The sequence below is a fragment of the Sebastes fasciatus genome, chromosome 6 (assembly GCF_043250625.1).
Source record: "Sebastes fasciatus isolate fSebFas1 chromosome 6, fSebFas1.pri, whole genome shotgun sequence".
Taxonomy (NCBI): Eukaryota; Metazoa; Chordata; class Actinopteri; order Perciformes; family Sebastidae; genus Sebastes; species Sebastes fasciatus.
In genome coordinates this window covers 2,242,849-2,270,780 of record NC_133800.1, presented here as the reverse complement: position 1 = coordinate 2,270,780, position 27,932 = coordinate 2,242,849, and the positions used below count along the sequence as shown (strand labels likewise).

The window sequence follows — 27,932 nt, the reverse complement described above, 5'->3', positions numbered from 1 at the left end:
TCTCCTCTCGAGAGCAGCTTGAAGGAGCATGGTGCATCACAGGACTTAATGATCAATTAGACGACAGCTATGGTCCATGTCTCGGAGAATCTGTTTGAGCTTTGTGTGTGTACATGTAGCAGTCCAGTAAAGTTGAAAAAGACCTTATGAGATGTTGTGGAAAAAGCCTTATGAATATCAATTCTCGCATGGTATTTATGATCAATCTTAGTCTTGTGTTGCATTTTGCATATTGGCCTGTGGGCATCCACAGAGTGATTTTCAACAATTTAGATTTTTTCATTTTGTAATCCAACATGGGTAGAATCATCGCCGACCTCTGTGTTTTGTTGGCCATTTAGCAAGTGTTCCTTTGATATCAGCCACAGACTCTCCTAAGGCCTCTGTGTTCCTGTAATATCCTTCTTTCTCGCAGTGTCAAACCCAGAAATATCTATATAATAACTCCATCCACAAGTGAGACGCAAAAGTGTTATTGATTGTGTTTTCCTGCGAGAAGCAGCACCAGCCCGTGTAGGTGAACAAGTCAGACAGCAAGAAAACGACATCTGTTCTGCCGACAATCTGCCACTGCATGATCACACCAAGTGGTTTCCTATTTGCCACACATCTTACACGCCTAGAAACGCCATAACTCGGCTCACTCGTCTCTTGCAGCGAGCTGCCGCTGATATTGGATTGCTGCCCTTTTCAGATTAAAATCACTCAAATACGAGATTGCGGATTGTGTCCATATTAGACAGACGTGCTTGCATCAGCATTCTGGGAGATGGGTTTCACTTAAACCATGAATGCACTGTGAACTCTGACCTGAGAAGTGCTCCGACTGTCCGCTTATCCCTTCCGTCTGTCCCAGAGGCAGACTCTTCGGAGATGTGACTCACTCACTGCTACAGTACAATAATACATTTTGCAGAATTGCTTGAATATGTGGCCATCATTACATTACCGGAGTCTGGTACATTTTACAACTTTAATGTATTTCCTCTGTTAATTATTTCTTTCTCATCTATGTCTTGTGTTCAACTGTAGAGAAAACACAGCTGGGTGTTGTCTCCACAAAGATCAGGCTCCTGACTGACTCCAGCTATCGTCTCGTCTTCAATTACCTGCCAGAGAGAGGAGGCTGACACTAACAAAAATGAAGAATTATGACCTCCATTTGAGTAAATTCCCTCCGTCCTGCTAGCGTTGATTAAGCTGTTTCTGTTGTTGAAGCAGATGACAGCAGAACCCTGTCTCCTCTCTTTAATTTTATCAGAGATGCAACAAATCAACCCTCGACCCGCATCGAACTCATAGGGCGAAAACACCATTAACGGGCATTTTCTCCGCTGGAATATGATTTGACAGCTTAATTTTCATCTACAAACAAGAACGCTAATCAATCACGTCACCGAGGGCAGATTTTTCATCCCCCATTCCCTCAGGTCATTCAGCTACAGAAAGTTATTAGAGATGAGGCAAAGATTAATATTCTGATACTGTGTACATGAGCACTGTTTATATATAAGGTCTCTGCTGTTCTGTGTGTGGTTAAACGTTGGTTACTCTAAATGAATACATGAGTTAAAGGTCCCATATTGTAAAAAGTGAGATTTTCATGTCTTTTATATTATAAAGCAGGTTTAAGTGCTTTATAAATACTGTGAACGTATCGAAGCGATCAATATATGGAGAAATACACACAGCCCGTATTCAGAAATTGTGCGTTTGAAACAAGCCGTTAAGATTTCTGTCCATTTGTGATGTCACAAATATACAATATTTAGACCATTACACGGTTCTAAACATAAACATTCTAAATGTGTCTCAGTTTATTCCTGGTTGCAGTGTATGTTAATGATATCAGCTGACAGGAAGTAAACATGGACCCAAACTGTTGCCTAGCAACGCAATTCTGTTGTGATTCCGTTGCAATTCCGTTGAAATGCACTAAAACGGAGCGTTTCAGACAGAGGGTAAATACAGGTATATTCAGGCTGACAGTATGAGGAAAATAAAGTTTTTTTTAACATTACAGCATGTAAACATGTTCTAGTAGAAACACAACATACAAATATGAACCTGAAAATGAGCACGATATGGGACCTTTAAATCAGTGACATATTGATAGTGAATAAATATTCAGTTTTTATTAAGAATGTACTTCTACAGCAGTGCTATAACACCGAAGAAATTATGCATTTCATGGATTCCCATAGATGATATACTGGTATTATGTCTCAAGTGCATGAGCCCATTCGCAATTAACTACTGCTAACCTCTGGCTCATGTGCTCATGGATAGTGGCCTCTGCCTCGGGACACATTGACATTTCTGTTTAGTGCAGGTGAGCAGTATGGCCAGCTTGAGCGGGTAATGATGCATACGATTTTCTCTGTTAGCTACGCTACACCACGCATTCACACGATGGAGGTAAATGGGCTACAAGGGCAAAGACTGACTATTGGGTGTTGTGCTGAACTGCAGATTATCATCATACCTTATACTGTACAGTAGAAATGCCTTTGCTATGTTGAAGCTAGTAGTTGTAGGCACTGTTTGTGCTGTAATGTCCACATTAATTGAGTTTAAATATTGACTTACTGTAATCAGTCACTAATTACTTCATTATTTAGACACTTGGCCTTGGGTACTTAAACATTTCTATGCACTGTAGGAGATGATAAGATGAATATTTAATGATGAAAAAAAGTGTAAATTCAGGTTGTGCACTAGAGCAGGCAAGGCAATAAAGGACATTTGACTCCCCCACTTTGTAGGCCCTAAAGAGTATTAAACTAAAATATTCTCATTTCAATTCATTCAAAAGTGATATCTTCACCGCTCAAGTGTAAGTGCAAAGCTTATTTCAAGTGATGACAATTTCAAGCAGGAGACATCATGAGCATTATGTTGACTACTGTTTGCTCAAGTCACATCACAACCATTAAGAGTTCACAACTGCCCAACAGTATCTTTGCTACAGAAATAACATGCATGCAATCATGTCAGGTTTATTGTTCCTGGACACAGACACTGTTTTCTGTCTCGGGTCTGGCTGAATATTGTAAGCTCTGACCGAGGTAACCCAATATGTTGACAGACCTATCCGGGGCCAAAATGTGAGTGAATATTGAAATTCAACAGGTAGCGGGGAAATTGACTCAAGTGGGATGGCCATGTTGCTCTGTTTCTGCTGGATTATGGAAGTGATGCTATGAAATGTTTTGTTAACATGTAAGTCAAAAGAACTTAAAGTGGCAGTAGGCAGTATATTTTTGGCATCATTGGGCGAAAATTCAATAATAACATTTCAGTATATTGTAATTCAAGTGTTCTGAGAGAAAACTAGACTTCTGCTCCTCCTCATGGCTCTGTTTTCAGACTTTAGAACATCTAGCCCGTGACGGGAGAATTTGAACAATCACAGGTCATTTCAGAGAGAGAGCGTTCCTATTGGCTGTGCTCCGGCTGGTGGGCAGTGCTTGGCATTTCCTCAACTGATCTCAACATGGCTGCATGATCTCAAACTTTCTCATTTTACAGCCAAACATTACACTTTAAAATGATTCTGAGAACATCTGAGGAGAGAAATAGGCATTACATTAACATAATATTGATTCATATTTGATCAGCGCTGCCTAGCTTGACCGTTTCATCGGAGTTTGCGAGTGATTGACAGCCGGCTCTCGTAGACGGTCTGTGTAATCCTGCAGATGCCATGAGGAGCACTGGAAGATACAGAAGCACATGACTTTTTTTCAGATTACCTGTCTCATGCACTACTGTCAGGATATAGTGAACGTTTGATACAAATATTTTTTTTTTATAATATTTACTATATTTCTACCCGCTGATGCTTTAATAAGAGGATAAATGGAAATGCTATTTTCACCATCTAATTCAATGGAGTTATTGTGAGAGTGGAGGAATACCCATAAAACAAACTACAGGAAAAAGCAGTTGGACCTAGTTTGGTGTTGTTAAGTATGGGCATGTAAGCATACAGTACACTAGGGAAATAGAACTTGAAAAATCTGCCTGAAAAGTTGACACCATCTCAAATGACCAGATGTTGCAAACAGACCTGCTTCTGGTTCACTGTGGCATTCAGTTTTGCTCTTTTAAAATGATTCAAGATACAAGATTAGAGCTAATCAAGCCTGAGCAAGTGTTTTTAATTTATTTTTTCGCCACCCTGAATATTTATAATAATAATAATATGTTAAGCTAAAATGTAATCCCTGAGATAATAATCAATACTCTTTTGAAAAACTCCCTGTTTTGATTTAATTTTGCAGCCTGTTTACTTATTCCTCAGTTAGAAAGTTGTATTTATCACTGAATTAGATTAAAGGAGAATAAAAATTATGTAACCCAATGCAAGCTGAAAGGTCTTGCATGCTTCTACTGCCAGGGCATGAGGAAGACTCCCCCAGGTGATGATGATGATGATGATGATGGTAGCAACAGATGTTGCTGATAAATTGGCAGGTGTAGTAATGTAACTACCTCTCTCCCTCTCTTTATCTTCCTCCTTCAGCTCTACATTCTGTCCACTCAAGACACTGTCTAATCCATCAGCAGACCGTCTTCCCTGCTACGTACGGACAGGCCGGACACAATGGCGGTGGGAAATCACATGTCAGACGACTTCATGCTAGATGACTTTAATATCCGCCACAGTAGCCAGAGAGGCTATACGCTAGAATCATTCAATAGCCAATGAAGCCGCGGGCCACTAAACCAATATGGCGTGCTACAGCAGAATGGATGTGTTCCATGGAAGCCCTGTCGGTCGCAGTGTAATTTAATCCAGCCCTTAGGACAAGCATCTCTCAACAGAAATGGAAAAAATATATATATGTTAGAAATAGAGACTTGAGGGAGTGGATGAATTGCGTAACCCTTCCCTAACCCCCATCTACGTCCCCCAACTTCCATTTTTCCCTTGTTTCATTTAGTATGACTGTCAATGCAAATTGGCTATAAAAGCAAAGGCAAATCTGGTTACTTTTAAACAGACAAATGGCCAAACACCTGGTTGTTGAAAGGCTTCTGGAAAAGATCTCAGGCTATTTGTTTTGTGGACAAGCTTGAGAGAGAAATCACCTATTCACCATGGAAACAACGGCAAACGTTAGGGAGGCACGCTGTTGTTGTTTTTAGTCCAGTCTTTAAAGTGTAACGGAGCAGCGAGAGGGAGAGCGAAACACGTGAAACGAATACAGGACAGAAGTCTTGGCTGGCTGTCAGGTTAACTGCTTCATAAAAAAGGTGCCAATTTAGAAAACAGATCTCAGCGTGTAGAGATCGTCTCAGCGACGCTCCCGACTCTTTCCACGCTGTCTCTGAGAGAAGAAGAAAACACAAAGACGCGGGGGGTTTGACAGCCATCTAGAGCTGCGTTAAAACCGCAGGCCAAACTTTACAGATAAACAGTATAGCATAACCAGCAGCGTTTAGCAGGAGAGTGTTAACTGTCAAACACTGACACCCCCTCGCTGAGAAGGAATTCATATAGTTTTTCCAATACATTGGCCCACAAAGTGTCTTTAAACTTCCCTTCAACAGCTGAAGCAATAATGTATTACACTGCATGATGTTGCACTAATGCCACCGATATGAGAACATAACCATGCTTCCCATTTAGTAATATCAGCGTACACGGCCCTGTGACCAGGGTCTGAAATCATCACCCGCAACTTTGGCAGGCAGGGAATATGCTGGGGATGGGAATAGAGAACCGTAGTTGTCCGATTCCTCGGCATCTCATGCCTCAGTGACTATCGATTCCTCTTATCGATGCTTTCCGTCAGTTACGCTGCACAATGATGCATACTCACGCTGTATCATGTTTCAGTTTGTTTTGGACCGGAGACACGGCAGAGAGAAAAAAAAGCGCTCAACAGCATGGCAATACTAAACCTGAGGGGGTGCATCCTATTTTTCCCTGATAATGCGACAGTGTGAACAACAAATCTGTATTAAAATCAACAGGATGAGAGTTAATAACGTGACCTGTCAGCAGCCGTTAGCAGCACAGTCCTGATTGGTTAATAGCGGAGATACTAACGTTAACGGAGGTGACATTCAGTTATTATTATGTGTTCAAAGTCTGCTCAGGAAAAAGGACGATTGGGCGCAGGTAAATTACAACGTTATCATGATGTGTTCAAATGTAATCTCGTAAAATTAAGGTTTTGGCGAGAAACTTGAATAAATCCAGTTGTTTGAAGGAGATGTTTTCACAGCAATATAAAATAGATATTAAAGAGAGAATTATGACCTTTTTAACTTCCAAGATTTTTTTGAATCAAAGCAAATATTTAAATATTCATAATCATTTGAATAGTGTGTTTTTATGACAATAACAAAGTACAGTACAGTACTGTGTACAGTACCCTCCCTCCACGGTGTAATTTGAACACTGTAATTTACCGTGTATATAATGTTTTTTATGTAAAATATGTCGAACATTGAATGACTTCAGATCTAAAATCTTGTTCCTTCATTTAGCGCAGAGACTACTCGTCTGCCACAGTGGCAGGAAGTGAAAAAAGTTAATTTCAAACCCTGCCTGTGACAAATGTGTTTTGAGCGAGTGGCGGCGACTGCGCCCACCGACAGTAACTCCTCCGTATAGTCGGTGGTGGGAGGACCAACTCTGCTCAATTCCACTCTCTCACCTTGCTTTGATAAAGCCTCATTTCCCAGGGGCTTCAACTTCAGATGAACTCAGTTAGGCTCGGTTTCTATGCCAAGAAGTAGACAAGTTAACATCCAACGCGAGCTGAATAAGAGCATAATAACATAATGCAGAGAGGAGGGCACTCCTTTTTGAGGGATACAGTATTGTGCAGCAGTGAGGGAAGTGAGGTATAACTTTCAAACTGTCTCAATTTAACTCCCCCGTGAATTCCATTGCCATTTTAGGGAAGAGTTCTCCACGAGCGATGAGAGCAGCGTGAAAAGCTCGGCTGAAAGCACAGCATGAAAGCGTCTACGAGGATCACTGTAATGCCACTCTCAAAGCTCTGTGGTGAAGTTGTGAAAACATGGGTTAGGAGTAATGTGTGTGTGTCTCTATCTCTCTTGCTCTGCTGTTGTAAAGGAAAAACATGAGGTCAGGAAAGAGCCATCTAGGTCTGTAATCCATGTCAAGTTAGATTATTTGGCATCGTATTTTTCTGTGAATGCATTTGGGGTTTTGTGCAGTTCTTGGAAACATATCACACACATACTTCTAATATTGATATGAAAATAATATTGAGATCAGCTCATAGACTGTATATATGAAGTGGACATAGTCACCGTGACGTCACGCATTGGTTTGTGGACTGCTGTTTTGAAGCCTTGAGTTCAGCATTTGGCTGTCGCCATCATAGTTTTTTGCAACCAGAAGTGACATGAGAGGGTGGAGCTAAGTACAACCGAACGCTGAATTAAACATTTTTAGGCGACCAAAAAGGTTAGAATTAACTTTCATGAATTGAAAACACACTGTGAAAGGGGCAACTCCCAGACCGGACGACGGCGTGGTAGCAACCTGTCAATCACAAGGTAGCCGCGCCCTAAACCATCCCCTGTCTATTTGACTCTAAATAGGACCATAATTTACTAAATGAACATCATGCTGTATTCAAAAAGACTTGAAACTAGCGATTGAGACCATAAACTCATGTTTACAATGTTTACTGAGGTAATAAATCAAGTGTGAAGTAGAGATGTGACGGTGAGGAAGTTTTCCCATCGGTTAATAAACTTGTGAGAACACCGGTGATACCGGTTACCCCGGATATTTTACAAGTAAAGATGACGCTCAATGTGTGTAGAGCGCTTACTTTGATCTTTAACGTCAGGTGTCTGTGCGTCTGACCTCCACGGGAGAACTTTCCCTGCAGGGCCGCAGGTTTCCACCCGGTGCTGCTCACACCGTCTGTGACCGCTGCGTCCTCCTCGCGGCGATGACCTCATTAACGTTATGGTTCCCTTATAGCATTGGGTTTGAATCTGAAATATTGCCAACTAGGCGCTTTTGTTTTTCGTTTCGACACTTCACTTTCAGTTTGTAGCGTTTGTACCGACCATGTATTAATAACACGGCGCTGATACGCGAAAATTAACTAAATGGGTTTTATTTCTGTAAAATAAGCTAAACGATGTTGGGGGGGGGGCGGTGGGTCCGTAATGTAATTGGAGTGTGCCAGGCCACCGTGTAACACCAGTAACACTGATTACCACGGCAAGTGAGAATTAGGCTTATTTTCTCATAGACTTCTATACAATCAGACTTCTTTTTGCAACCAGAGGAGTCGCCCCCTGCTGGCTGTTAGCAAGAATGCAAGTTTATTGCACTTCCTCATTGGTTTTGTTTTTCAGACCTGGAGGTTGCCCACTGGACTAGCTTCATCAGTATCACTGCAGCTCCTTGATATGTTACTACCGTTACTGCAATCTGTTGTATCTACAGACGGGTGATACATTAAAGGAAAAGCCCAAATAAATGAGAGGAGGCCCAACACCTTACTAAGACATTTTCCTGTAATTTTTCACCCATCTGTATGTATGGTGTGCAAAAAGCAATGACGACTCACATATGTAGTAGTACTCTCTGCCCGGTCTGAACTCGAAGCCCAAGGAGAAAGGAGTGAATAGCTGGAACTTCTCTGAAAACTTGAGCGGCCCGTTCGGGGAGTGCGGCCTGTTGCACTCCCAGCGTTTGAAGCCCTTGGCAGTGTGGTCGCACGTGCTGTAGCCGTCGTAGTTGACCATGTAGAGGACGTAGCGCTCCGTCCTCTCCTCAGGCACCGTGTCTTCATAGTGAGGACAGTAGACATCCAGGTAGTCGTTTATGCACACGTCAATGTGGTAGTCTCCACGATGGAACCTGGTTGGAAAACAGAAGAGAGGGGGAGACAGGAAAAGGTTAACTTTTTCGAATTGATACGTTATTTAGACAAATGTTATAATCTAAAAGGTCCCATATTGTAAAAAGTAAGATTTTCATTTTTTTTTATATTATAAAGCAGGTTTAAGTGCTATATAAATACTATGAAAGTATCGAAGCGCTCAATATACGGAGAAATACACACAGCCCGTATTCAGAAATTGTGCATTTGAAACAAGCCGTTAGGATTTCTGTCCATTTGTGATGTCACAAATATACAATATTTAGACCATTACACGGTTTTAAACGTAAACATTCTAAATGTGTCCCAGTTTATTCCTGGTTGTAGTGTAGGTGAACGACATCAGCTGACAGGAAGTAAACATGGACCGAAACTGTTGCCAGGCAACGCAATTCCGTTGCAATTCCGTTGAAATGCACTAAAACGGAGCATTTCAGACAGAGGGTAAATACAGGTATGTTCAAGCAGACAGTATGAGGAAAATAAAGTTTTTTTGAACATTACAGCATGTAAACATGTTCTAGTAGAAACACAAAATGCAAGTATGAACCTGAAAATGAGCACGATATGGGACCTTTAATGCAGTGTGAATCTGTGTGTTTATGCATCAACATTGCTTCAATTATCACAGATAAAAAGGCTGTTTGAATTCAGCACAAATGCAGAGAATGCAGGCTTGATCTCTCAGTACTCTTTCAATGCTGTGTGGAAATTTACAAGCAGCAGCGCTCTCATCTTCTGGCTTCAATAAATTTGGGTGGGGTGGTTTGTCTATAAATCTATCATTGCAGCAGATATTTACTCACACATACACACATCTGCCTTCCCAATGATAGCAAAGTCAAGTATCCAAGTCTGAGAAAATATGCTTACAAGAAAACAGTTTTAGGTCTCTTAATTAAAAAAAAGACACATTTTCTTGAGGATCTTTTTCACAAAGAGAAAAAACAACAACATACAGACAGACAACCAAAATGATCACGGGGGATACAGGAGGGTCCAGACAGTAAATGTCATGATAGGAAAAATACAGAGCCTGGCTGTCCCTGAGGGCTGTGCGGTGAGGCATCTTTACAACTGCAATGATCTAGAACAGGCCACACAGGGTCAGAGGGCTTCAATACATACAGGCAGATTCATCAAAAGGCCACACACTGTCACAGGCTTCACACCCACACATACCCACACTCGACCACACACACACACACACACACACACACACACACACACACACACACACAACCACAATTTCCTCTCTGCTGCCCACAAAATAGGTCTCTCACCTTCGGAATTTTCACAGCAACCAAAATTAGACAGCAATTCCTGTGTTGTGAGTTTCTGACTGGGTCTGGATTGTGTGACCCCTAACCTCGGGGTCATAGGGGGCCTCACAGAGAAAACATTGAACACCTGTAAACTTGCTAGGGATGCCCTCAATTTAGCACACACACTTGAAGCGTTTTTAAGAGTGACGATGTCAATCACGCACACACACACAGCTGGTGTCACTGACTCATTTCACCCAGAAGCCAGGTGGTGGTGTGAGTTCATAATTGAGATCCAGTCTTTAGTGCTGTAAGAGCACAACCTGACCAGAGTTTTGACAAAACTTTTAATTGAAAACTTCCACTGCTGTCTATAAGAAAGGCTCCTCAATCTCCAGAACGCAACAAGGGGAAGAGCGTATAACAGGCTAAAATAATTTCATCCTGAGGACTCTGGAGCCTCAGGATTAACATACTGGAGCATCGTGACCTCTTTCTCTCGCCATGCAGTCTGTTGCGTTTGTGCAGTCGCATGGCTCAGGTTGGCATTCGCGGCACCCGGAAGTTGTAGGGCAGTTGTTTACAATCTATCTTTAATTGTGTCACCCTGATTGTCCATAGTGTAATTTTACTATGTTGGTCTATTCTGTACACACGACATCTACTGCATGTCTGTCCGTCCTGTAAGACGGATCCCTCCTCTGTTGCTCTTCCTGATGGTTTCTTCCATTTCTATGGCACTGCGCCGGTGACAGCCATGGCTGGAGGCATTATGTTTTCTGGTTGTCCATCCCATTCTTGTGAACACAATATCTCAGGATTGCCTTGAGGGAATTTCTTAGAATTTGTAACAAAAATCGTCTTGGACTGATTCCATTTTGGTGGTCAAAGGTCAAACAGTGACCTCACAGAACACATATTTGGCCATTACTCAAAAATTCATATGCTACTTGTGACAATTTCACACAAACGTCTAATAGGATAAAATGATGACACTTTGGACAGACATGGATGTAAACTGTAACTTGACTGGTTGGCTGAGGCGTAATTCTCGTTTTTTTTCTGAATCTTAGTATAGAGGGTGTCATATACTGCACAGACTGTAAAGCCCCTTGAGGCATACATTTCACTTGACTTTTCTGTTGCTCTCATGTACAAAATGTCTATTATGCTGTAAAGATTTTGCACAGAAAGCAACAATTCGGCAAGTGAGCTTCAAAAGAGAGAGACAATTCTTGCATTCGGTCTAAAAATACCAGTTGAATCTTGAGATGCTGATGAAAATACTCTGCTGCACAATGGCATAAAAACATCTATAGTTTTTTTGCCCCCTTTTCCGTGTCGCTGTCTTTCCACCCACTTATGTGCTTTCTCTATTCAAAACTAAAGCTCTGCTCATTATCTCAATGTTTGAGTTCTGATTGTAAAGAATGGATTTTCTGAGATCAAATCGCTGTACATGTGCTGAAAACGCTTATCCTTCTTGGCTGCGTTTACCACACAGAATTGCAATCACAATGCAAACTGAACCACTTGTTTTGAAGATCAAATAACAATTTGAGCAAAATCTGCTTTTTGGCAGCTTCACTTGTCACTTCATTTGCGTTGTTATTCCGAATGATTAATGTCATAATCAAAAAGCGACAAAACGAACTACAGCCATTTCTCATTAATGCGATCATGTGTGTCTACTGGCTCTGCTCTGTGCATTTATTTATATGCATGTGTGTATGTGAGCATAAGCTTGCATGAAATGTTGGTTCTCTGTGTTTACCCGTGTAGGGTAAATACCAATGTGAGGGTGTTTACAACCAAGGCATGGAGTAGCTCATCTGTAACATCTCATTTAAAACATGTCTGTGGAGGTCCAGGAAGAGCCATGCATCTCCCTCACTGCTTTAAAATGTCACCGACTTAATGGTCACATCCTCCCATCCGCTCGCCCCAGCGTGAGTGTATGTGTATGTGTGTGTGTGTGTGTGTGTGTGTGAGAGAGAAGAATGAGTGTGTGTATGTATGTGCATGTGTGTGTGTGTGTGTGTGTGTGATGTTTCAGCTGCCCTTCTCTCCCTGCCTCAGCAGTCAGAATAGTGGCTTGTGGCCCTGACTGCAAATGAAGCAGAGGATGTTTGGGTGAGTGAGCACATAAAAGGGACAGGACAGGCATTTGTAACATGTAACACACTCACTCTCACATATTCTGTATAATGCAACAAACACACAGCCAGCAGCGCACGCACGCCTCCATGCACACACACGCACATACACCCACGCACATACATTAGGTTTGTGTTATCAGTTCAGTGAGCTCCCTGGCACATTGGCAAAGGAACAGCAGTGAGACAGCCAGAAGCTGCTAATGGCAGCAAGTGAGAAAGAGAGCGAGGGTGAGAAACAGACAGGGTGGGAGAGAGAGAGAGAGAGAGAGAGAGAGAGAGAAAGGGACCTGATTCCAAAAGAAGGTGAGGGAATACAAAAAAGAGGCAGCAAGACTGGATAATGCAGATAGTATTGCCAGGCTCCCAGTGAATCCAAGTCTTTACAGGAGTTATTCAAGCATGCATTTATCATTAAAGGAGATTCTGCTAAAACTGTATGTGTATGACAGTGTTTGCAGCCAAAGCTGTACATTTTCCTCCAAGTCTATTCAGCGTGGGATTATCACCGAGATGTCTCCCGGAAAACTTCTTGTATTTTGAAGAAAACTGTGTTTATTGTCCTTATAAAAACCCTGTTATCAAGGGACTAATGTGGGAGTTTTAGATGCGGCTGGTGTCTTGTTTCTAGCGATGGCAGCTTTAATCGGCTGCTGCTGTTCTATAAACAGTCTTTGCACCAGAGAGAGGAGAGAGCCATTCTCCACATAGAAATGGACGCACGTTGTTCAAACATACATCAGCCTCTGTATAGGACACAGGAGCACCAAGAGGTTTCACCGATGGAATGTAAATCAAGGCTGTGCTCTGTGAGAATCACAAAGAGTGAAATATGTAGGCAGTAGAGACGGTACAGTAACACTGGGGTCAATAGATGAGAGTAATTGCAAAGATACTGCAGGATCAACTTATCCAGCGGGCACAAAAGAAAATGTAAATGAAAGCTGCATCAAAATTGGCTGTTGGGTCAGCAATATTTATGTCTGGAGCGTGTTTCCAGAATAATTATACATTTTCTCAGTGTTTAATGATAATCAATTAATAAACTTAAGCAGTTATACGTTGATCAATTACATTTACATTTAGATAATGGATTAAAAATATCATTAAACTGACCAATTTAAAATCATATTTGCATATTGTCTTTAAATCGTAAATGCATATTACATTTTTGTTGTTTGCTATTGAGCTCTGACACAATGACCCCCCACCCCCCCCCACCCCCAACCCCACCTGTTACTGTGTACAAAAAAAGCAACAATGTGACAACACATAACAACTGGCCAATCAAAGATAAATTAGTACAAAACGAAAGCTTTAAAAATTAAAGCAGGCAAATTCATTGTGAGATGGCATATGGAAGGTTGACACATTAGCAAATGGAATAAATGCAATTTTAATTGCTAAATGCTTTTTTATGCATCACTTTAATAAGTGTTTTAATTATTACATGTTATAAGTAAACACTAAAAAAGGCAAATCATTTTGGTGGAACACTCCATAATCCATACAGTACAATACAATACGTATCACGATACAGGGGTTATGATTCACTAAATTGCGATATATTGCAAAATCTAATTTTAGGAAAACTGTCATAGTATAAAGAACATATCACCATTGCATAAAATCTGAGTAAACACAAAAATACGTTTTTATGCAATCAGAACAGAGGGATCTGCATTTGCATTTACATCATAGCTCTACTTTGAGAGGACACACACACACTGAGAGGGCACATATCTTTGCGAATGAAATAAATTATTGACTGAGTTCATCTTTGCATGTAAACTATTAATTAAAAATCGATAAAGTATTTTTGAGAATTGATACAGTATCACAAAATATAATATCACAATATTTGATTTTTTCTATATTTCCTTCCACCCCTACCATAGAGTGATACCTATTTCCATTAATGTTCCTGAGGCCAGAGCTAAAAGCTGCTACAAATTCCATAAGAAATTGTCCAGATGGAGTTGGCGCCGAGTTGCCCTCGCTCCTCCGCCGATGCCACACGCATGCATGCACTCCACCCAACCGCCACAATCACTCCCTATTTTACGACACACTAATGGCAACAGCGTGAGCGACAATCTTTCCTATTCTTGTGAGTAAAGAGCAGCAGCTGAGAGTGGCGGCGGAGGTCTCCGAGCTGTAAAATAGGTAATTAAGAAGCAAAGTTGGATGGTAGGCTAATTGTCAAATGGTGATAATTGCATGTCTTTGTCACGCCACAGCTGTCCCAGCGAGCTGTGGGTCACAGCACAGAGCCAGGGAAATCAGCTGGACACAGAGGGTGGCTGCATATGTGTGTGTGTTAGTGAATAAGTGAGTGAGGGAGAGTGAGAGAGACAGAGAGAGAGAGGGAGATAATCTTTACTACAACTGATTACATTTTCACACCACCTCCTCAGGCCCTCAGGGCTGAAACTGAAGGGCCAAGAATTGTCAGCACAAACACAAACACACACACACACACACAGATACATAGAGACACTCGCAAACACACAGTAACAAACAGAGAGAGTGAGTTTGGGAGAGCTGCAACAGTGAAGTGAATGCAGGCTAAGGTGGCACACCACTGCAGTCGCTGATTGGCTCATTTCCATTTCAATTACACAGCCCAGTGACATCGCTGTGCACTCACAGAGAGACAAACACACATGCACAACTATGCTCACGTGCACAGGGCTCCTGCGCGCACACACACACACACACACACACACACACACACACACACACTGTACCCAATGAACTCCCATCAGCCACCTCTGTGAGCTGTGCACCGGCGGCTGCAGACAGAAAGCAGGAAGGACAGAGACAGATAGCTAACCTGAGTGAAAGAGAAAGACAGAGAAAAGGAGGAGAGCAAGAGCTCAGTGGTAGGTAGAGGCAGGGAGCAATCTGACTTATCTAACCAGTTGAATAAGTGAGATTCAATAGAAAGAGGAACTTTTCAATGCGCTGCCATACCAGCGCGCTGCTCTAAATGCCGCCGCTCAAAGGTGTGACCCTGGAGAGTCGGAGAGTGATTACTTACACTAGATTTATAAAGATCCTGTACAGAATGCTTTCTTGTTTGTATTGGAAAATATACTCTAGGAAATTCTCACTCTTCAATGTTTGTCTTCCGTCTGTATGTTGTTTCGACATGAAGGGCAACAAGGTATGAACACCATACAAGCCAATATGTACTTCTCAAGGCTAAACCTCAGGGCATCTTTGGATAAAACAGCACACACTGCGAGAGAGATTGTCATTGTTGTCACTGCAAAACTGTGATGACAAAATTTTGACTTTAAGGATGGACAATTGATGAATGCACACTGACAAAATAGTATAAAGATGGTGAGCTTTTTATGTAAAAAGAAATGCCTGAAACAAAAAGCTGCTGAGACTTTGACAGGAACTGTCAGGACCGCAGCGCTTACACACTGCTGACAGCTGCATGCATTACAAAGTCAAAGCCTCTACCTGAGTAGAAAAGATCATCTTTGTTTGCCTCTACCTCTTTTTCCCTCTGCTCTCTCTCTGTATTTCCTCGCTCCCACCTCTTCTCTTTCCTGATCTTTTCCGCCTGCCTGAGTGTCTCGCTCGGCCCAGTCCCGCTCATGACCCCAAATCAGATCTATTTACATTATTTCACCTCTCCACGTTGAAATTCATACATCTGATATATTTTCAATTCAATATCCTCAGGCAATGTTCCGTTGCCTGATAAATCAAATCACAGAAACCCAGAAACTAAAAATGCACTGGGACCTTAAAAGGCAAATACCCTGTTGAGTGTGTATGCTTACGCGGATGTGTGTGTGTGTGTGTGTGTGTGTGTGTGTGTGTGTGTGTGTGTGTGTGTGTGTGTGTGTGTATGTTCCTCCGGTGAAAGATCATTTGTTGATTTTGGTCCGGAGGGAAAATATGTTTAAGCCAAGAGGAGATGAACTCTGACTGAACCCCGACTAAAGTACACATGTAAAGGCCTATTCAACAGGACCTTTCAACACATACGCCACAGACACACATCGCAAACACTTCTCCATTTAGTTGGTGCAGTTGTCTAATTACAGATGATTGGTTTGGTGTCAAGAGGATGAAAGAGAAAGGAGAGCAGAAAGAAAGGCTTGAAAGACAGAGGGAGGCAGATTGCGATTGATCATGCTTGATCTTAAAGCAGCAGTGGGTAGAAATGGAGCAAATATGATATGTTGTGTTGTCTGTTATGCATAGCAACGGTCTGTAATACAGAAATTACAGACCGCAGAACGCCGTGATTGACCAATCAGAATGGAGTATTCAACACAGCCGTGTAATAAAGCCTGAAAACAGAGCCAAGAGGAGGTGCAGAAGTCTAGTTAACACCTCAATTATGCTGAAAGATTATTATGGAATTTTTGCCCACTGATGCCAAAAAGTAGTTGCCTACAACAGCAGTCACAAAAGGACAGAGGTATTCACCTTGTTATTACTGATGGCAAAGGAGTGTAATGGAAGAGCGAGGAAAGGGGTGAAGAACAGGTAACTGCACCCAATATCCCCCCACCCCCCCACTTTACTCTGTACTTTAAAATTAAATTCCTCGTCAGACCACCATTTCAGAAATTCTCTAATCTTTGGAATCTGGAGAACATTTTTTCTTTTAGTCTGAGGGACGGGCAAGAAATGACAATACCACCCTACTCATATTACAGCTCATAATACACAACAGACTATTTCTCTACCAGCATAACGATCACACGAACCGGTCGGCAACAACCTCGACTCCTACACTGCTCAAAGATTCAATGTCACAAAAAGGGAGAGGTGGCTTTAGAAGGATCATTTCGGTTTATCACAAAAACAACGTACAACAAAGTGTCATGGGGTCGTGAAACACAAGTGTTCAGACGGGTTGTGAACAAGCCAAAGGTTTAATCAGATGATCTAAACCATGTTAAATGTTGGTAACAACCCCTCATTACAGTAAAATATGTGTGTGTAAGTAAGGTGGGTTCTAGTTGAACAAGAAGAAGGTCTGTATGGACATTTGGGCGCTGATTTTAAGGGTCGCCCTCCAAAAAAACTGAGCGAGGTTTTTTTTTTTTAAAAAACCTGCATTATCTGACTGCTTGTATTTCTATTTAGGGAAGTTGTTCCTAGAACCAATTCACGTGCTGACTACAATGCACAATTAGTACCGATAGGAATGATGGCCAAAACAATGGAAATAAACCGGATTTGTCCTCTAAAATATATATTATTTCAAGTTCTTGCTCTACTCTGATTTAGTTGAAGAACATGATACAACTAGGGATGCACCGATACCGACACCGGATCGGATATCGGGCCGATACTGACTCAAATAGCTGGATCGGGTATCGGTTACAATGGGGCGGATCTATTCAATTCAGATATAGTATGTTTGTATACTATATACATTATAAACTGGAATCTTTACCAAGTTACTGGTATACGATTTATTATTTTAAAAATAAACAACGATTCAGTAAATTTACATTTATGTATTTATGTGTTACATTTTGTTTTACAAAGTTAGGAAAACAATGTTTAAGTCAAGCCTGATGTTGCCTTAGACATAAAAGAATGATCCCAACCACTTCAACACAGTGAGGCATACAGCTTATTAATTAAACACTGGTATCGGATCGGTACTCTGTATCGGCCGATACCCAAAGCCCAGGTATCTGTATCTGTATCTGTATCTGTATCTGTATCTGTATCGGTATCGCGACTGAAAAAGTCAGAGCGGTGCATCCCTACATACAACCCCGTAAAGTATTGAGGTAGACAGGCGGCTAAGGAGAGAGCCCTGAAGTCAGAGGAAGAACATGTGAGAGTGTCGTTTGTTACATGAGTTGACAGCCACATTCCTTGTTGGCTAACTGGCTGATAGGCTTACAGCACTGAGAGGGGATGGGGAGAAGACACGCAGACATCAGACCTATAGAGTATCACATAGTAGTGGTATTGCCTCCGGGACATGGTGGAGAGCTGGTGTGTGTGTGTGTGTGTGTGTGAATGTAGACACATTTTCATACAATCATACTGTAATGAACAAACACACACACACACACATATATATGAATGCATAGCTGCTGGTCATGGTGCATTTTACTGTGCCCATCTGCTGTAGCTTTATGGAGGGTGTACTGCAGGCTCAGAGCAGGTGGTCAGCCCAGTATAATATACTGACTGTCAGCAGTGAGGGACACAGGGACGTACCCATGCATTCCTTCTTCTCTCTTTCTCACATGTAGATTCATTCAACCTCCCATCTCCACCCTTTCTCCTACACTTCTCCCCTCTGTTTCTGTCCCTCTCCCACATCTCTCCATCCCCCGCTTTCTCTCCCACCGCCACCGCCACCGCCACCGCCACCGCCACCCTTGACTGTGATCTTACGATATTCATTTCTGCCATTTATGTCTGTCAGCGCTCATTTTGCCCCAGGGAGACAATGAATTAAGAGCAGTGACAGACAAGTTCTTGTTCTGCTCTTGGTGCTGAGTGAAGCAGCGAGATGTAGGGCTCCAGCGAGTGTTTGATGTAGTCTGCATTAGCATGCTGCAGCTCAAGTCCAAAACAGAGAAGAAGAAAAAAAAAAAGACAGACAGATATTTCCTCTGAGCTCATCTATTCGCCGCACTGCCAAACAACCATTTTTATGGGTGTATAACACTGATGTGTGTGGCTATATGTGTGAGTGAATGGCTGAGTGTGTGTGTTTGTGGGTCTGTGTGTACATCTCCCTGTGTGTAAAAGGATTTCTTTATGTCTCCGCTCGTCACCAAGGGAGTCAGGGAAAAATGACACATCCCCCAACATCCTGTCAGACCCCGGGGCCATTCTCCTGAAACATTGCTGCCCCAAACCCACTTCAATCCCTTTGTAAATACAGTACGCTCTGACATGTTTACCGGGACCAGAGTGGGTGTGTGCATGCCCGTAGATGCATGTGAGTTTATGCGCGGTCACACATGGGCAGTTAGTGTCAATTAATAGCTATACATCATTGAGCGGGAGAGACGTGTTTGCCATTAATCATAAGTCATTGTTTTATAGTGACAAGGTATTTGGCAGCTGAGACAGAACAGCAGCAATGAAACGTCTCTGAGCCGTGTAACATGTCTTCCTAATGTGAGAGAGAGGCAGGGTGAGAGAAGGACACCCTATACAGATAGGGACAGAGCTGAGACCTTGCTCTGTTGTCTACTCCATTACCTGCACTGAGCTCTGAATAGCCAGCTAGCTGTGAATGTCTTCTAGGAGGTTAGATAAACACAAACAAGCCACATAGCTGCTACAAGGTGTGTCTGCAGCAATTATTAATGCTTACATAAGTACAGGTTACACAACTAAACACTTTGATGGGCTGTTCTGGCATGCATGTGTAAACACAGATACCAGCAAACGTTGCATGTTTGCATTGTAAACACTTCATAATGATGCAAACCGTGAATAGAACTAAAAGCGGTCTAAGCAGCTGAAGCAGTCACTGGATTGTAAAAGAAAAATGCACCATTTTCCATCACTTTCATTTCTTCTCCTACTATTCAGAAGATCATTGTACTCACAATACAATGCTTGTGGCGCATTAGGCGACATAATGTCCCTGGTGTAGACCTTAAATGGAACTAAAAGAGTCTCTTCACAAGCTGTGGCTGGATTAAATAAAAGGCGTTTCTAAATTAAAATGTGCACTTTCTCTCTTACTTTTGAGAAGATCACTGCACTCAGGAAACAATGCTTCTGTGCAAGAAGGCCAAAAACTCCAATATGGAGAATAGAAGACTTAAATCCAATGCAAGGATTTAATGAAACTGAGACCTTCATCTGGGCAAACATGCACAACAGCTCAATAAGTGGAGTTTGAACAATAAACACCTTAAAGGGATAGTTTGGTTTTGAAGTGGGGTTGTATGAGGTACTTATCCATAGTAGACACCGGCATAGAAGCAAAGCAATGTACTGCTGTGGATGAGGCCGGCAGAAAAAAATATTTTAGCCATCTAAAACAAAGGCTCACCTAAAAAAATGATATCCGTGTAAGTGTACGCTGTATTTAGAATATTTTCACAGCAAACTGAACTGAAAATAAACGTATCTATACAGTTTTTTTTAACATCTGAGCCTGCTGGCTTTGGAGAGAGCAGACATAAGTTCCACTTTCAGTTCAGTTCCCCGTCAGAGAGGGCTCTTTGACGGCAAGATAAAGCAATGAAAATATTCTAAATACAGCGTACACTTAAATGGATATTGATTTTTTTTTAGGTGAGCCTTTCTTTTAGGTGGCTATAATGTGTTTTTCTGCCGTTTCCGTCCACAGTGCTGTATTGCTTTGCTCTGGTGTCGGTACTTCTGTCTGTTTCTCCAAGCTGGGGGCGTGCCAACCGTCATCTACTGAAAGTAATACACCTACTATGGATAAATACCTCATACAACCCCACTTCAAAACACCTGAACTCTCCCTTTAAAGCATCAGGAGATAAACATAGTACATTTCCATCTCCTGACAGCTGAATGACTACTGCACACCCACACTTACACCCCTTTCAGACTGACACAATAACAGTGGATCTGAATGGGTTGACAAATCCTCTAATCCTTCCTGACCCGGTTTGAACACAGACTAAATACTGCTCTGCTTTTGTGAACAGTAGAGATGGGCCGATCGATCGGCCACCGATCAAAACCGTCCGGTTGTCGGTTGCTTGCCCATGACCGGTGACTGGCCAATCGCCTCATATATACCATTTTTTTGCAGGTCAAATTTACAGACAATAACACCGTGACCGCGTCCTAACAGCACAACTATCGCGTAACATCGGACGCTCTCTGTCCACATTGAATCCATTACCTATCAGCGGTGCGTTCGATTTCAGACGGATACGCAACCACTTAGAAGAGAGGTGAGTAGCCTACTTGCTACACTTTTAATATTGTGATATTTACTGGAAATTACATAAAATATAGCGAACATCAAGAGGTTGTTAGCAGCTCCCTGCCGATCTCCCTCCAACCAGATGTATAACGTCACAGTCACACACACACACACACACACACACACACACACACACAAACACAACATGTGCTTCGCTCACACAGTAGTATTGCATAGCCAGACCTATCTCCACAGTACAGCTACACACGCACATCATGTCGTAGGTGTGGAAGTTTTGATGTAAATGCCATTAGGTGTGTTGCTGTATAAATATGTTGCACCTGTATTCTACTGGGAAAGTAATACATGTTAGATAAAGTGGAATATACTGTAATTCATTTTCAGGTGGAATTTATTTGTCCCGTAACCTGGAGAACTTTTATTTTGAGATTTGTTTGAAGGTCCTGTAACTTGGTCCGGTTTCGGAAAAAACTTAAAGTTTTTTGAATAGTCAATGTTTTATTATGAACACACACTATTAAATTTAAATTTTCCATGAACGAAAAGTTACAAACATTTTTGTGTATGCTGTCAATTATAGGTCTGACAAAGAAAGACAATCGGAATCGGACAAGAAAATTGCAATCGGTGAATCTCTATGAACAGCATTTCTATTAATTAAGAACATTTGATTTCTCATTGACATTCTATAACCAACTTCCAGATTTGTCTAAAAATGTGTTCAGTAGACCTACGTCATGTCTCCTGTAGGATAGGGCTATTACGCACTTTTGACTTCATCCTCCTCATGTGGCCCACCTGTATATATGGCACATTACACAAAAATATCAGCCCACTTTTCTTCTGTTGTTGCTATGTAAGCCCCCCCCCCCCCCCTCCCCCCATCACTCCCTGTCTCACTCTGTCTCCCAGGACTAATGATGAGCAGATGGATGGAGGAGTGAAGTGAGTAGGAAAACTGGCAAAAAGGGCAGATGGACAAAAAAAATAAAAATTAATGGAAGCATATAGCATGTGGGAGAGGCCTTGTGGGAGGAGGGGAAAAGAAGAAAGGCATGTATGAAGGTTTAAAAGCTGCAGAAGATGGTCGTGAACATTAAGGGAAAGGGTAAACGTGGGTAGAAAACATGGACGCAAGGATGAAAAGAGGAAAAAACAAACACGTATGTGTCGTGTTTGTTTCATCTCGGCGAGCATGTGTTTTCACCCATTAAGTCTGGCATCACAGCCATGAACACACGTGTGCACACACTCACCCACGCTGACACCCACATATATATATCATACACCGAATGCACACGGGAAAACCACGCACTGACCTTCAAGGTAGGTTGCCATGGAGCTGTGTCAGGATGTTATAATGTCACCACTTTCATAAAACCCTGGCCCCTTTCACAGTTCACAAACCACCGCCTGTATACTGCTGTGCTGTACGTGTTACTGCGTGCACGTCAGGCTTTCTGTGATTGCAGCAGATTTGGACTGAGTTAGCTATGTAACATTTAAAGAGGGAGGCCATGGGAAGCCAAATGGTAACTGCCATGTGTTTATCTGTGGGATGTAATTGCTTTACTGACAGATTGTGGCTATAGTTGTGCCCGTCATACATCACTGTTGTCATGTGAAACCCTTGTAGGTTTGATTGCACTTATCAAGTGAGATAACTCTACAGTTAATATAACCTTTTGCAATTCCTTCAGATAAGATCAAAAATGTATAAAATGCTGTTTTACTTCATCTGTGCTCATAGATCTCCAATCCAATCTAGACTCAAATTTGACTCAGCTGAGAATAAATGTGTGTTTGCTGTAGAACTGCAATGATTCATTGTTTGGTGGTTAACTATTGAATTAATCGCCAACTATTTTGATAATCAATTAATCGGTTTGAGGAATTTTTGTAAGAAAAAAGTCCAAATTCTCAGCTTCTTAAAGGTCTTATTGATGACATTTGGCTTTTCCTGAAAAAAAATATATTATGATTGTAAATTAATCATTTCAAAAAAATTTGGCGGGTCCAAAATGTTTTGTTTACCTCTGTGGACGATATCTGACGTTTGGTTCCCACTTTGAACAAGGCTTGTGAGCCAATAATAAAACGACGCTGGTATCACGTGGTATCCCTGGATCTTCAGAGACTGACGGTAAGTGCCTGGCAATGACTTGTAGTGAAGTGAATGCAATGGAACGTAGGAGGGAGAATGCGGCATCTAGTGGCTGAATGTTATCAATGTATCAATAGCACCTTTAATATGTGAATATTTTCTGGTTTCTTTACTCCTCTATGACAGTAAACTGAATATCTTTGAGATGTGGACAAAACAAAACATTTGACAACATCATTTTGGAAACACTGAACGACATTTTTTTACCATTTTCGGACATTTTCTAGACCAAACAACAAATCGATTAATCGAGAAAATAATCAACAGATTAATCGACAATGAAAATAATCGTTAGTTACAGCCCTAGTTTGCTGTTTGCCTTTTGAAAAGCGGTTCATATGAGATTCCTTTACATAAAAATTTTGTGTGGAAGTCTGGAAGTTCCAATACAGTACAAATGAATTGTAATTGTGACATTATTACAAAGATTACAGTGAAGGTAATCCAAGTCTATGTAGAGTATGTGGACTCATCCTGGCATGCTACCATTTTCCGAAATGTATTGATCTACTGTACATTAAATTGTGTACATGCTTATAAAGTGGTGAGCAAGTACAGCCGGGAGATCTTCCGGATGTAAACAGTCTCGTAGGTTAATACTCGGTCTTCCTCCCTCGGCTTAACTCTCATATTTCCAGGATCATTCCTAGACTTCAGTCTTGATTGCTCCTGGATAGTTTCATATTGCATGAGCCCGATTTTTATCTAAACCAGACTTAAATGTTTTGTTAGGCATTAAGTACCCGCCCCGCTGAGTCAAAACTATATGGCAAAGCTTGTTGGGATTCCTATCACAAATGTTTGCTCTAACTTGATTTTCTCACAGTTTCCACTATAATATATATATATATCTTTTCCTCCTCCAGTCTTCCCACGCTTGTGCCCCCTTGTAAACGTGTAAAAGTGTTTCATTTAATGGATTTAGCTTGTTCACATAACGAGATGATGTGTCAACCATTCATTTTTACACTAATTACTGTCCTAAGGCAATACAAGTGGGCTGTGAAGGGAAATGCAGTACAACATTGGCATCTTACATTAGAGAAAAAGCAGCCCATGATATACCCAGCTCATTTCAGAATAGTCTGATTCACTTGCTCCATGTTGCTCAACAGACAGAGGAAGGCTTGAACTCTGCCAGCATTTAGTTTTATTTTATTCCCACGGATGCTCCTAATGAAAGTGTATTATTTCAGTGTGCTGAAGGATTAATTGAATAAATACTTGTGCCAACAGATTACGTTATGTGCTCACACGTTTTATCACATCATGTCATGTTTTGCCTCCTATTATCTGCGTCGGTCTAGACAGTGTACACCTGTCTTAGTCATAGCGTAGTCTCCACACAATACAGCCTTAAGAGACAGTGTTGAAACATCCATAAAATAACAGACAAACAGCAACATCCCCTGATAGCTATCATCCTGGGAACCATCCAAATCAAGTTTTGAAACTAGGGTTTACAAACTGCTAATACATCCTTTCATTTCACTTTCATTCACAGTGAACACAGTGATAACAATCATAGGGTGGGGGGGGGGGGGGGGGGCATGCATGGCCCCGTCTTCCCTCCAGTCTGATAACAACTTTCAAGTTCAATCATAAGTTTTAAAGAACAATCGAAATTGGCCAACGTCCTCAGCGTTATGACTCTGTTATTGAGCCGCAGATCTGGCAGACGAGAGAGGTGGTTTATGTGGCAGCGGAGGGAAAGAGGAGGTAATTTCCAGAGCATCTGCTGATTGTAAAAGGCAGAGTGTTTTAAGAGCAGATGGTTATGGAGAGATGATGGAATTCCTTCATAACCAGCCTCGGCACAAGGCAACAGCAGCAGTGTTTTCCAACAAGGGACTGCTGTTTCTAGACATGATAAAGATTTGTTTTAATCATTTGCTCAGCTGTGAAACAAGCACGTATGCATACATAAATGCAATAATAATCATGCATAGTCTGCATGTTTATAGTGTATACATGAATGCTTTCCACTATCCTATCATCAGTTAATCTGTCTATGTTCTTTTCAGCATATTGATTAATCCTTTAGTCTATCAATTGTAGGGGTGTAAGAAAATATCCCAAATATCGAGTATCGCGATATTATGTTTGGGGATACTGAATCGATATCAAAAACAGTTTAGCAGTTCTTAATTAATAGTTTAAATGCAAATATTAACTTAGTCAATACTTTATTTTTCATTTGCAAAGAGATGTGCCCTCTCAGTGAATGTGCCCTCTCAAAGTAGCGATATGATGCCGGATGTTACAGGGACTGTGATAAATGCAGATCCCACTGTTCTGATTGCATAAAAAAGTATTTTTATTACTCAGATGTTATGCATATGTTGGTGTGTTCTTTATACAATATCCCTAAATCCCTATCCCCAGTATCCCTAAAATTAGATTTTAAAAATCGCAATATATCGCCTTGCTTACAGTTTCGCAATGTATCCCGATATATTGAATCGTAACCCCCCCCAGGATATGTATCCCCAGATTCTTGCCAATCCACAGCCGTAATTAAATATGAGGGGAAAAGGGGAAAAATGTCTATCACATTCTCCCAGAGCCCAAGGTGATGTCTTCACCTTAGATATTCCATTTGCAATGATAAAAAAGGGGGAAAGCAGCAGATCTTTATATTTTAGACACTAGAATCTGTGATTGTTTTTGTAGAATTTGTGTTTACATACAGTATATTTCAAGGTCTAATTGTGCATGTGTTTTGTATGTATGTGTCAGAGGGAGATATATAGAGGCGGTCAGGAGGACAGAGCGGTAGCTGTAGAACTCCAGGGGGATCAACAGTGTTTCTGTCAGCAGGGGGCTGCCACACGGGCCTCTCTGCTAATTCCTCATGCTCGTTTAGAAGCTGTATGGTCCTTTAGCTCCTACCCTGTATACGCATGTGTATGCATGCATGTGCAGAGTGCAAGTCTGTATTAATGCACCGAGGCTGTGTGTGTGTGTTTGGTATGAACAAAGCATTTTCCAGGACCTTCAGGGTCAGCCTCCTATGGAGAAGCTGTCAAGGTCCCAGGCAGGGGGTTAAGCGCTGTGTCGGGGTACTTGTGCTGTGTGTCTTATGTGGGCAATGTCTGTGTTATACAGGGCAGCAAAGGTCACTATATAATATAGACATGAGCACTCACACACCCACATACACACAAATCTGAATGCATACATACACATGACACACATCTGCACACATAAATCCCTAGAAGTTAAACTGTACAGTTCAGGGCCAGTTTGTAGTTATCCTTGTATTGCTCTCATTATAAATGACTTACATTACTGAGGCCATGGTCTGGCTCCAATTTTTGTATTTATTGCAGAGACCTTGTTCGTCGTTAACATACAGAGACACCCTGCATATTTTGTGTGACTCTATTGGACAGAAAATGATTTAAAAAGCAAAGATGTTTTAAAAGAAGCATAAACAAAGTGCTTTATTAACCTTATGTTGTTAATAAAGTACCTGTGGTGATCAAAATGTGTTGCAGTCTCACTGTATATTTGAATTCCTATTCAATTCCTGTTCTATTTATTTTACAGTAGCAGATTCATGTTCCAGATTTTAAAAAAGTTTAGTCAATGCATCAGAGCAATTTGAACATCTCACCAGCGTAGACACGTTCTCATCCCAATTTGTCACATACGGCCGCTTTGTCACGCTCCTTGGCATCATTCGATTTTTGGCATCAAAACCACTATAGTTACCCCTTGGTGTCACTTTAGGATTAGGCAACAAAACCACTAGAGTTAGGTTTAGGAAAGAACTACATGGTTGGGTTTAAAACTACTACGTTTGTACAGTGAAAGTGACACTGAACGTTGTGAACACGGACACGAACTAACAGCTGATTGTAATGTGAAACTGAAACTGAAAACGCATGGGACACGAACAGCGGTCTCCTGGATGAAAGCCTTGTGTTTGTTGGAATCCTCCACCTCCTCTCCCAACCGCCTACAATGTGTCTTTTCCCTCATTAAACTACGTCACCACACTCCATTCTCACAGTGTTTACTGTTGCCATGGATGCGTTTACATTATAGTTAATGGAACATCATACCGGCGCTAAAGGGTGCCTTGCGCGGTGGTACCGAATGCCGACGGCTGTGACAAAGCATCAGTATTTGACACCCTGGGAATGAGAACGGGCTGGAATGACCTCCAAGTCAAAAATGTTACGAATTGACAAGGTTTCTTTCCTCGTCGGTTGTGATGGCACCTGCTTGTGAATACTTTGCACGAATGGTGGAACTTTCCTTTCCCTTTCTGTCTCCCTCTGTAGAGACTAAGTGTGTTTCTCTTTGGAAAGAGCACCAAACAGGATCAAACCGTGCAAAGTGGGAGCAGTCAGTGCTGTCCTTGCCTTTGATCCCAACTCAGTTCTGTTTAAAAGGCCCAGTTTGACGGAGCAGGAACTCTGTCAGTTTAACGGAGCTTTGTGTCACGTCAAACAAGCTAAAAGATGCTCAGCGGGCCTTTGTTCTGCCGTCCTGGAGAGCGCGCCGCAGGCGATTAGTGATATAAACACGCCGTGTGTG

General features: G+C 41.6%; 1 protein-coding gene across 2 annotated transcripts in view; it reads right to left on the bottom strand.

Moving 5' to 3' along the window:
- The window catches only part of efna5b (ephrin-A5b), a 116,925-nt gene that overhangs the window by 19,261 nt on the left and 69,732 nt on the right, over nucleotides 1–27,932 (bottom strand). For both annotated transcript variants that reach the window (XM_074637163.1, XM_074637162.1), the window contains exon 2: nucleotides 8,583–8,875. In XM_074637163.1, the coding sequence (XP_074493264.1) occupies nucleotides 8,583–8,875 (293 nt within the window). The remainder of the gene's footprint in view (nucleotides 1–8,582; nucleotides 8,876–27,932) is intronic.